This window comes from Odontesthes bonariensis, chromosome 23, assembly GCF_027942865.1.
Source record: "Odontesthes bonariensis isolate fOdoBon6 chromosome 23, fOdoBon6.hap1, whole genome shotgun sequence".
NCBI classification, from domain to species: Eukaryota; Metazoa; Chordata; class Actinopteri; order Atheriniformes; family Atherinopsidae; genus Odontesthes; species Odontesthes bonariensis.
Window position 1 is genome coordinate 13,545,672 of NC_134528.1, and position 12,402 is coordinate 13,558,073.

At 39.7% G+C, this 12,402-nt stretch overlaps 1 protein-coding gene across 1 annotated transcript; it reads left to right on the forward strand.

Moving 5' to 3' along the window:
• The first annotated feature begins 373 nt into the window (after nt 1-373).
• On the forward strand, nt 374-11,188 carry qrfprb (pyroglutamylated RFamide peptide receptor b). The gene is made up of 6 exons (XM_075457435.1): nt 374-731; nt 3,064-3,222; nt 3,528-3,589; nt 5,381-5,616; nt 6,955-7,052; nt 7,144-11,188. The coding sequence occupies exons 1-6, from the start codon at nt 374-376 to the stop codon at nt 7,539-7,541; spliced, it is 1,311 nt and encodes a 436-aa protein (XP_075313550.1). The 3' UTR covers nt 7,542-11,188.
• Nucleotides 11,189-12,402: the final 1,214 nt, after the last annotated feature.

Consider the following 12,402-nt stretch of genomic DNA (forward strand, 5'->3'; position numbering starts at 1 on the left):
TTTAGGATAGAGTTGCATTTAAAAAAAAAATGAATAAATAAATCTCAACAGTAACTTTTCAGCTTCAAGGAATTCTACTCTGTGGATGAAACCTACTGTTCATATAAAAGTTGGCATGGATACATACCATTGAGGGCTTAACTTCTCATGTACACGGGTAAACTTGTGCGTTTTAATCCGCACACACATGTTGGACACGCGCTCGCAAAGAGAGGGAGTCTCCCAGCGGCAGCAGACAGCAGCTGGTTTTGTTGAGTTAAAGAGGCAGCAACATCCAGATGCACCTGTAGGTGCTCTGAAAGCCTCGCTGATTTTCGTCTTTCTGTTCCCAACCAAGTTCATTTTTTCGGAACTGAAGACGGTCCGCATCAGGATGGCAGCAGCTTCGGGACAGGGTTCCTCCAAAATAACTCCTGAAGTGCTGCAGGAGATGCTCCAATACTACAACCTGAGCCGCCAGGAGTTTATCAACACCTACAACATCCAGCCGCTCGTCTACATCCCCGAGTTACCATACAGCGCCAAGACCACCTTCGTGATCATGTACGTGGTGATTTTCGTCCTGGCACTGGCTGGGAATAGTTTGGTCATCTACATAGTTGTGAAGAAACGGTCGATACAGACGGCGACTGATATTTTCATCTGCTCCCTGGCGGTCAGCGACTTGCTCATCACTTTCTTCTGCATACCTTTCACTCTGCTGCAGAATATCTCTTCTGAATGGTTCGGTGGTGAGTTTCAACTTGTAGTAGCCTAAGCTACTTTTTTCTCGATAGAAATGTTGATTTCAAATCAAATCAAAATCAAATTTATTTGTATAGCACATTTCATGTACAAACAGTTCAAAGTGCTTTACATAAAATAAAAGCATTGCAGCAGGGAGTGCAAGAAGCATTAAAAATACATAAAATAATATAAAGAGAAACAAATAAAATCATTTAAATGAATTTAAAATCAGGCAACAGTCTAGATAAGTTAAAAGATATTTCATGCATAGACACATGAGAAAAGAAATGTTTTTAACCTGGATTTAAAAATGTCTTATGGTAATTGGGGGAACTTAACAAACAGAATAACGTGTTGTCATTTAGTATCTCACTTCCAATCGGAAACATCATTAAAATGTGCTCATGGTGTAAAATTGGCGTGAGATCGCCAATAAAAATACATATAGGCCTATAGAGATACATTGAATTAGGTCGTAGGCCTTCACAGTCAAACGCATTAATTTAAAAAATGCATAATGAGTTAAACTGAGGATTTGAAGTAAAAAAAAAAATAATTAAAAAAAAGGTGTGTTTGGCTAAGTAAGAGGTTAATGGAGCACAATAACAACCATGTAATCTCAAATGAAGTAGAAGCTCAATGATGAAATCCTAATTGAAATATCCGTTGGAACCCATTCTAACTCAAAATACCAATATAACCAAGAGCAAACGTGTCAAATTATGTCGCCAGCAAGCAAAGAAAACATTGGCTCTTCTAGGGATGATGCTCTGCAGCAAATCCATCGAAATGCCAGATAAGCCCTTGTGTCTCCCCAAGGCTGACTTGAGAAAAAAAAAAAAAAAAAAAAACCTCCCCTGCTGATGAAGAAATTTTGTGAGGGGCAACATAGTGATAAGGCAGTTCTATTTAAAGTACAATAATAAGGTAATTCAACTGAGATGACAAGCACAAAATAACTCTTTGACACTGGAATATTATGGGCTGTGAAGATCACTGTCCTGGCATTTGCAATGCTGATCCAAAAGAAAGCGCATTAGCCTACTGAGGAAGAGCTGTGCCGCTCATGTCAAATGTTGCAGAGAGACAATAATGAGCACTTATGCAGTTATGGCTTACATACAAAAAACTCTTCTTGATATTCCTGGACAAGTTCAAAGAGGATTCGTGTCTTTGAAGTTTTAAATTGAGGTGCTGTCGGCTCACAGTATAGGACAGGTTGTTCTTGAGCAGTTGCCCTGCAGCCCATTTAGGTGGTTAGGTGCATCCAGGGGTTGAAAAAGTGTCAGTGATTTAAATCTATTATATGTTGTTATTTTTAAGCTTTTTATTTTATTATTTGCCTTAAAAAGAAAATCCTAATCAAGAACAACAACAAACAAATGAAAGACAAACCACCAAAAACAAGGCCCTAATTTGGGACTGACTGACTACCGGACGGCAGCATTCCTGAAGTGCAGACGAGATCTCCATTAGTTATCATGGATATATTCTAAGATTATAAGTCCAAAAAAGTCCCTTCAAGCGTTGACTCCAAAGATGCAGTCCCAACAAATGCATAAATGCATATACCCATTTTTTTTATAGGATCTATTTTGATTTGTAGAAAAACTTCTAAATACATTGGCTGAAGGTGCATTTATGGTTAGAATGAATGTGTTTAAGTTGATATTAATGTGAACAAACACATTATTGTAATTTCAAACTTGAAACCGTTCTTTAATGAGAGTGTGTGGGGAAGCAATTTGAAGTTTGCAGACTTGCAAATGAGATTCTCCATCTTTTTTGCAGTTTTTCCTCAATATAGAGCAAATGCAAATGTCCGCAGTCCACAGTATGACATATGTCAATTTTCTTTACCATGAAGCCGCGCAACCTGATTGTATCCATGACCGACTTGTCCAACGTCTCCTCTACAACGCAGAGGGCTCAGTCACCACCTCTTTGATTCAGCACTGCCTTGGAAAAATAATTGTGTTGCTGTTCCAGTGAATCTACAGTTGTCAACACTGTGACCAACAGAGCTGCCGCTGAGTGTATCACAGCAACATCACAGGCAGCTTAAAAGATCTGCTGCTGTGAAAATGCGGTTATTCAGTTCAAGGTACATCAGGGTAGAGTTTAATGTATGTTTCTCCTCTGTGCTTCATTACCTGTGAAATATGTGCGATTGCTTTGCTGTGTAATCAGATATGCTCGCTTGGTCACTTCAATAAATTTCCCCTCAGGAAGATGCTGATCTAATAATCAAAAAGAGTCAAGTGCACTTGAACGCAAATTAGAATTTTCTGCTATTTCTCAGGACCTCATTGTCTCATATCTTTGCTTTTCCTGTAGGGGTTCTGGTTTGCAAGACTGTTCCCTTTGTACAGACTACAGCCATAGTGACAGGCATCCTCACAATGACCTGCATTGCCATTGAGAGATACCAAGGCATTGTCTTCCCACTGAAAATGAGGCGGCAGTACTCATCCAAAAGAGCATACAAGATGTTAGGTATTGTTCATATCCCAGAGTGGTTCATTATTGTGTTTTGAGGAATATAAATTAGAGACAGTATCTCTGTGTGGAAAGTAAAAAAGCATTGCATTCAGACTCTCGTTTATGTTTTGAGAAAGTTCACGTTTATGTCGGCTACTTTTAATATTCTGCTTCTTTGCAACCTTTTGCAATGCACTTTTCACTACATTTTACTGTATTTTTTTAAACCTGTATACCTTGTATTCTGGATGTACTTGAAGCAGGAGTTTTGTGTGCAGACTGACGCCTGTTTTTGTGACATGTTTCTCTGCATCCTGCAGGGCTTGTATGGATTGCCTCGGTAATAGTGGGTTCACCAATGCTATTTGTGCAACAGCTTGAGGTAAGTGCCCATTAGAGCAACCTGTTACAAATGACTTTCTGTAGTTTCTGTTTGCCGGTACGGTCAGAAATATTATGGGTTTCAAAAGAGCACAACATTGATTATGACAGATTGCCTTGCATAAATGTATTTTATTGTTCTCAAGATGAATATATTATTATACATTCCGGGTATTTGTCCCACTGCTCCTAACTGATGTGCTTTAAAAGAAAGTTTGCCATCAGTGTTTGCGAGCTTTCAGCCCCTCGATAATTCAAAATGATAAGCTCCGGCGGGTGCGGCCAAGAGTGCATGCCCGAGAACGGGTGCTTAAGTGTGGGTGTGTGTGCCTGGGCCAGGGAGCCTGGTGCCTGGTAATTTTCCAAAGTATTTTATAGTACCAGGGGCGCGGAGCTCCAGCAGGTGTGGATGAGAGTGTATGCCCGGTCCACAGCCTGGCTGCAGCAGGAGGGAAGCAGCGATGGATGCACGCCCGAGGACAAGGTGTTGAAGCGGGGGCTGGAAGTGTGTTCGTGCTGGGCCGGGCAGCCTGGCTGCTGGAGGAGGGGAGCATCCATGAATGCATAACCTTAAAGTTTTAGGAAGACTGATTGCGTCTCACATTTTAATCAAACTTGACAAATGTTTTGGATATAAGGGCTCATACGTGTCTTGTGAGGCAGTTTGTTACCAAAGTGAGTCGTGAGATATCATTAACAAGACAATTCATCTTGTAGTTTTCAAGCCACGTCTTTCTAGTTCAGGCAAATTGCATTGGATCAATCAGGAGCATGCACAAGCAGCAATGGGCAGGTTTTATATGTGACAACATCTCTTTAAGTGTTGAGCATACATACTAAGTGTTAATAATACTAGAGCTAAAAAGCATCATTAGAGCTAAAGATAATCTTTTTTAACTAAAAGAAAAGCAAAGAACAAGACTGACAACAGTTTTTGACTGAATCACACTCCCACAAACTGACTTCAGCAAGAGTTTGGCATACCTACTTTTCAGCTTTTGTATAAAATTGAGTCCAACATGGCGTTCTTACATATCCGTTCATGCTGGACTGTATCCAGTGCAGCATTGCATACTGATATGTCATGAAACGCTGGTGGTTGCGGCCATTCCTTCATGGAAAGCACATTTCCACCATTTTGTAGCCGTTATCTCAATTGTCTCTACAGAAAACATGCAACCATAGATTGCATATTTCAGGCTTAGTTTGGGAGCACACATTGACAACTCTTGCCTTTTGGCACAACTTCCACATAACTTAATACAGCATCTGTGGAGTTGGAGTTGAAGTCTCCTCACAATAGAGTCACACTTAACTTGCAACTCTCCCTAGCTTACTGCTCAATCAAGCCAATCGAATCACTGCCATCTGCAAAGATCAAAGATGGTCCCTTGGCTGCAACTTAAAATACTGCCTGTAAAATGTTATGAACAGAAATGGTGACAAACGCTTCATAACCAGGCTTTATTAGCAGTAGGTGCTTGGGGAAATTTAAATTGCATTAATCCCACATACAACTCACTTTTAAGTCCCGGGTTGTGTCACTGATGGCTGAAAATGATATTCTAGTCAAATATGGAATCTTAGTAAGAACATTGGTGATGTGCAGCCATATCTACTGTACTGTTATGACTGAATCTGGCTGTCTAAAGCTAGTCACAAGGCCATTATACATCATGTGTGTCAAGAAATCACATTAAAGGAATCCCATAAATACCACCTTTCAGTCAGAACCACTTGATCTGTGTTCAATCTTGCAGCGCTAAAAGCTTTTATTCCTCTCTTTCTCCAGGTGAAGTATGACTTCTTGTATGATCACTACCACGTGTGCTGTCAGGAGAGTTGGAGTTCTCTGACCTATAGGCAGGCATACACCACCTTCATCATGGTGGCTCTTTTCCTGCTCCCTTTGGCAGCCATGTTGTTCCTGTACACACGCATTGGCATTGAGTTGTGGATCCGCAAGAGGGTGGGAGATGCTTCTGTCCTCAACACCATGAACCACAGAGAGATTGGTAAGATCTCAAGGTGAGTACGACGGCAGGGGTGACTACCCCGATTTTTAATTATTATTTTTCCACAACACCTTGTTAAGGAGTGCATGAGAACATTTACCGACAGTGACGACAGAAAATGACTTTGCTGCTTCCAGAGACAGTTTCTGTTTTGCGTAATGTTCTGTGACGTCAGAAATGTGCTCGCAGCTGAGGAACAAAAATAAGTAGTAAGAGAGGACAACTCTTCCTGCGTCATGAACTGCCAGGCAAAAACATCACAGCCTTGTATTGCTTATATTAGAAGTGCAGAGGGCACTTTGAGTAGTAGTAGTTTAATACTTGCTGCAGTATTTTGCGTGCGTGTGGGCAATTCCTCCTATTGGGATGTTCCAGAAGCTTCTTGTTGCTGACACACAGTATGAAACAGTAAATGTATATTATTAGCATCTTTGTGCGGGCCACATTTTACCCACCAGGTTTATATGACTTTGGAGAAATATATTCACACTAATCAATGTCTTCAACCCATAACAGAGCTAATTATCAAAACAACTTCACAAATTTGTGTGATAACATTGTGACCGTTCATAAATTTGGACTGGACCAACATAATGATTACACTCTGGCTGGTGACTGATCTTGGAGGAAGTCCACGAAGAGACCATAATTTGCTGTGTTTTGGCCAGTGGCAGATTAGCATGAAAATAAAATAAAGCACATAACATGATGTAAGAGATCCCTCTCTAAAGGAAGAGAGCTTGAACTTAATCTTCTTTGTCGCTTCCACAACTTCCCATTGTCCTTTCTTCTCTTGTTTATTTGGCAAGTGTTGCTGTTGAAGCCTTTTCATCATGAGACTGACTCCTTTTTAGTTTTGTAGTCTTTTTGTCTCTTTTAGACGAAGGAGTAACAATCTTTTCTCATGTTATAGAAAGGTATCCACTGACCTTCAAACATGTACGAGAATTCCACAGAACAGTTTTATTACTGCATACATGCTTGATATCCCATATCAAGCATGGGAAAGGGAATTAGATTCAAATTTCTTTGTTTACTAATTAAACTCAACAACTGGAAATGGACTGTCATATCAGAAGAGACACTTGTTGTTCTTGGTTTTCTGTGTTATGCATGGACTGCAAAACAAGGGCAAGCTTGAGTACTTTCAAGGGTGTGACTGCCAGGGTCCGGATTCACTTTTGCAGCTTTCTGGCTCACATCTCACTTTGATGGAAAAAGAGTGTCATCACTCAATTTATATGTCACACATGTTTCTTTACAGATAAAACCAAAGAAAGAGATGTATTACATTTGTCACCTAATTCTCTATTCACATAAGATTTTTCTTTTTTTCCCCCCACCTCAATAGGAAAAAGAAAAGAGCTGTTAAAATGATGGTCACCATTGTCCTGCTATTTACCATTTGCTGGGCACCATTCCACACAGTCCACATGCTGTTTGAATACTGTAAGTAAAGCTTTATTCATTTAAAGATAGATCATTAAAATGATCCCTATTTCTTTTTAAGTTTAGTTTCTTTGTGTGTGTATTTGTGCAGACGATCTGGAGAAGAAATATGATGGAGTGACTCTCAACATGATCATCGCCATTGTTCAAGCCGTCGGGTTCTTTAACAGCTTCAACAATCCAATCGTGTACGCCTTCATGAACGAGAACTTCAAGAAGAGCTGCGTCTCCACCCTCTCCCACTGCATCCGAAAGCCTAATCAGCAGGGTCCCGCCGTGGTGGCGCCAAGACTGAGCGTGCAGTTCATCAAGCCCCAAAGCAGAGAAGCCTTCCTTAAGCCAGATGAAGGTAATAGCTCAGAGCAACGCTCAGCAGAGACAGGTGCTGCATGCTCATCGCATGCTGAGAGCTCCCTGGAAATAATAGGAGAGAAAATCTCAACCATCCAAACAGAGCTCCCTGCACACAGTTCCTCTCAAGTCAAATGAGATGGGAGCTGCTCAAGGGTCTGGTGCTTTGCCTCTGGAACTCAACCTTACTGTTTGCTGTCACCTGCTGGAACATGACGCCCACAGCTGCGAATGTCAAATGTGATTTCAAGTCTCACACTTGTGGATCAGACTCAAAAGCCCAGCAGCTTGACAGGATTTTTCTTCAGTACCAGGAGCCATAACAAGCATTTTCACAAAGGTCTGCTGCAAGGCAGTAAGAATATGAAGGGACATTAATAAGAAACAATTTTCTGTAAATACTTGGAGGCACTAAATCAGTGGTCGGTTTGTTATCCAAAATAAGAAATCTTTTGTGTTGTCTTGAGAATCTGCAACAATCCGCCTGTTTCATTGAACGTTAAATGATGTGTGGGAGGAAACAATGTCCTGTCTCATACCAGATTTTTCTGCAGCCTTCTGCTGCAATGGCAGGTAACTGAAAATATTTTTAGCTGCAAAGGACAATGCCTGGCCTCATTGCATTTGCTCATGACAGCATAAAACTCTCTTCAGTTAAAGTTAATTCAGCTGCAAGCTTTTATTTATTTAGCATTGCGAACATTATATGGCTTTTGAGATCATTTCAATCTCAGATGTGTCCTCTGGAATTAATACAAGATGTTTAACACAAACTTTTAGCTGTGAAGCCCAGCTCATCACATAGTGACGCTTGATCAGGAGGCTGCCATGCCAAGGCTTTGTCTTGAATATCTTAACTTGTTTGATGCTGCGTTTTGATGTAAACAGGTGTTTTGAAAACCTTGGTGCCAAACCATTCAAACAAATTTCCTTTTAATGTTAGTTGGTAAAAAAAATCTAAATATATTCGCTCTGCAACAGGTCAAGCAACAGTTGAGCAATTTAGGAGGATATACCACTATATAATGATGATAATGACAACGTGACAAATAGAAAAACCATCAAAATGCCTCTTTTTATTGTCAAGGGTTTCCCAAGCTGGTAATGTAAGAACAACATGGCAAAATGGAAAATGTCTGCAAAGCTTGTGCGCAATGAAGTGTATTTCACTGGGTTTGAAAGACCTTACTCTTCTAAATTTAACCAAATGTTTTTAATGTGTGACAAAGTAGTTGGGTGCAGTAATAGAGCAAAAGATGTGAAAATATAGTCAAAATGGAAAGAAAATATTAAGACACAAGTCCAGCGCTAGGGAGTCGGGTATCTAACCCCCTCCTCCCCTCTAATCTATTCACACAGTCTGTGTTTTTTGTTTAAAAGCTACCCGTATGGAGTGACATTTTACTGTGTCCATTAACTATTGGTGTAAGCGATGCATCAGTTACTGTATGATGGAATGTGGCGATAAAGGTGCACCCCTTGCATCAAAAACTGACAGGAAGGTCTTTAGATCAACTGTCACTACGCATTGAGTTGGGAATGAGCATGTGTTGCACTGTCAGAAGAGCACTCTTCTTTCCGTCGGCCACTTTAATTATTTTATGTATGATGTGAAGATATTTCATGTTGATGGTTTGCTCAGCAGTGTTAAGCTTGAAATGTCTCAGTCTTTAAAACTGAACTGAATGTATGTTGTGCAGAGAGAGACTCTTAAATCACCACACAGGATTTTAATTCAAACCATTCTAAACCAACCGCAATGACAAAAGAAACTACTTTTACATTCATGGTTCAGCACTGATCCTCAAAACGCATTAAACTTCTGCATAGTGTTCCTTTTACACACAATGGCACTTCCTTGTTTTTACAGAATTCTTATATCGAAATGCCAATGTGCAATGATTCACCTTGAGCTGTGTTGGTTCTTCCCATAAGTTGTCACCCATTTGCTTATACAACACCAATTCCAAAAAGGATTGGGATCATGGCCATCCATCCCTCCATTACCTATACTCAGTTAATCCATTTCAGGGTCGAGAGGGAGCTGGAGCCTATCCCAGCTGCAATCAGGTGAGAGGCAGGTACAGCCTAGATGGGTCGCCAGTCCATTACGGGGCCACACAGAGACAAAGGAGAGAAACAATGATGCACGCTTACACTTTAGGATGGTGTAAAAATGTGTAAAAACAAGCTTAAGTCGGTATTCTAACACAAGAGAACAAAGTAAACCAAATATCAAATGTTGAAAGCAAGACATTTGACCATTTTATCAAAAATATTAGCTCATATTAATATCATCCACAGATGCAGGTTAAAGCTCTAACATGCAAAGAAGAAGCCATATATGAGCATGATCTGGGAACAATGCCATCTTTTCCGGGCCAAAAAAAGGTTAAAAAAAAATGAATCTAATCAAAATTTGAAAATCATTTTGTAAATCATGGGCACCGCATCCACCGGACTAAAGAGGAGATGGACTATTTGGCTTGTTATCAGAACGCATCTTTGAAGGTTATGAGGGTGCCTATGGAACTTGCAACTCACACATCTGGAAAGGCACCATCAGCATTGAAAAGTATACAGAATAAACACATTTTTGAAGGGATGCAACATCTTTTTAAGGGAAGGCCTTGAATTATTCAAGGCATGGTTTCATAGTTGAGGACTACAGATGCTGGACTGCTGTCCAGACCTTTCCCTAACTGCAAGCATCATGCAACACTAAATACATCAAAGAAGACCCAGGACTGTTAAGCAGCTTGAATCCTACACCAGACAAGAATGGGATAACATTCCTCTCCCAAAGGTCCAACAACAGGTCTGCTCGGTCCCTGGGGGTTTACTGACTGAGACGTATGGCTGCCATCAAAGTCAAGATGAGCAAGCATTTTTTCATAGTGCGGTGAAATGTCTCTCCTTTTCAAATCTGATGTGTCTTATGTTATATATTGATTTATGAAATTCACAAATCACTGTGTTCGGTTCAGATTCACATTTTACAAAACATTCCAAGCTTTCTGAAACATGGGCTGTAAAACTGAACATGAACTCAAGAGTTATGAAGTTATTAAGAAGTCCCAAAGCGTTGTTGGTTCTGACCAGGTGAAACCTGCATTGTGGAAATGTGAAGGCTGCAGTCCCTGAGTGCTTTTATCTTCTATCAGTGGAAATATCGTCATTAATTGTCGAAGTTGTCCTTGTGGAGTGCATACTCACTACAGAGCCACGAATGTAATCACCAGCAAATAAACTTGTAGGTAATCATTCCAGGATGAATCGCAGCGCTGGTCATGAAATCACTTTAGTTAAACAATGAGGATGTAAAAAAAAAAAATTGAAACTTTCAATGTTAATTGTAATTTTTATATGTGAAATCAATAAACAAATCTTTCAAAAAAAAAAAACAACAATGAGGATGTTTCAGGTGAGGAGTGAAGCCAGATGAACATGTGACATTAATGGAAGCGCTGAAGGAAATGCGTGGGCCTTAATGTGGCCTTGAATGTCTCACACGCAGACCAGTTGGTTTTTACGAATAAATGTTTGATGCTTGTTTGCTGGATGTACTGTATCATATTTTTTTTGTAGTATTAGTTTAAATAAGTCTTAGTTGTTATTTTGGTAAAATTTAGTAATGATTTGACTTGTCACTGGTCTGTCTTTCATTCACAGTTTGGTGCACATTTTAATGCCCTTTGTTATTTATTCTTTTTTTCCCTTATAACGCAGTGGTGGTTCTCTATTCTTGGCTTGTGTTTTCCAAACATTGTCATTTGATGATTGTATCAGTGGCAGGATTGTGTATTGTCTTGAGTGCAAGAGCATGATTTGGCGGTACCTGATGGTATCCATTCACACCAAATAAAAAGATATGTTACAACACTTGTTAATGTTTTTCGTTTTTTTGCACCTTCTCTTTGACTTAATATCATTTCAATGGTTATATACAAAAAGATATGTAGTTCACACAATTCTTCAAATCATTATTTTTAAACAGGAAAAGCTTTTGAGGTCTGAAAACGAGACCCGATAGTCTCACAAATAACTGGTTCGTTCGGATAGGGATGTCAGTGAGAAAATGCTGTGAGGTTAATTAGTCGGAAAAAGCAGCCTTCCGGCAAACTCGGGTCAAGGAGAAATTTTTTTTTTTTTTAAAAATCACTGAGTAAAGGCTCTCCAAAATCCTCCTTTGAATATATAAAAAAATAAAAATACCCCATGCTGACTTAAAAGGCAGCAAGAGGAAAATAAAACGAATATAATCATCTTTACCCACTAGTGGAATTGGTCATGGGGATTATAGATCTGCTTACATTTCAGCCTGCAACCACTTGGGTCCATCGATGCGTATCTCCACTTCAAAGGATTAGAGAATCTGATGCACATAGTCTGCAAAAGGCCAAAGTTTGCTCATACTTAGTGTAGCCTGTGCTTGCCATCTTTGGCAAAGGCTACAACGGAAAAAACGAGGATCGATTGTGTTTCCTGATGCCTTACCACATACAGTACATACTCCAAAGGCAATTTGGTATTTGAGAGCATTTGCTTTTTTGTCAATATCATCAAAAACATTTTTTTCACAATCCATTTTTTCTTGCACAGATGTGCAGTAGCACTTGAAGAGATCTGAACCTCGTATGACTCAGTTGCAGCCCAATTAAATGACTTTTTATAGCCACATTTTTTGCCACAAATGTGTTCACTATCCTAACTAAATCCAAAATGAAAATTGCAATGGGCATTAAGCTTTAAGCACCTCTGTAAATGAATGTGAATGTGTTGCCCTTCGCGACAGAACACTGATATTTGCCAACTGCGCCCAATTTTTGGTCTCTTTAGTGATTTGAAACTACATATTTGATACAGATGCTCATATCCATGTATTTGATTCTCAGTGACTGGCACAAAAATACTAGGTGCAGTCCTAAAGGAGTTATCCACTAAACTTTGTACCATTGTACTGTGCATTGGCTACAGTGGGGTACCAGATATACATCTA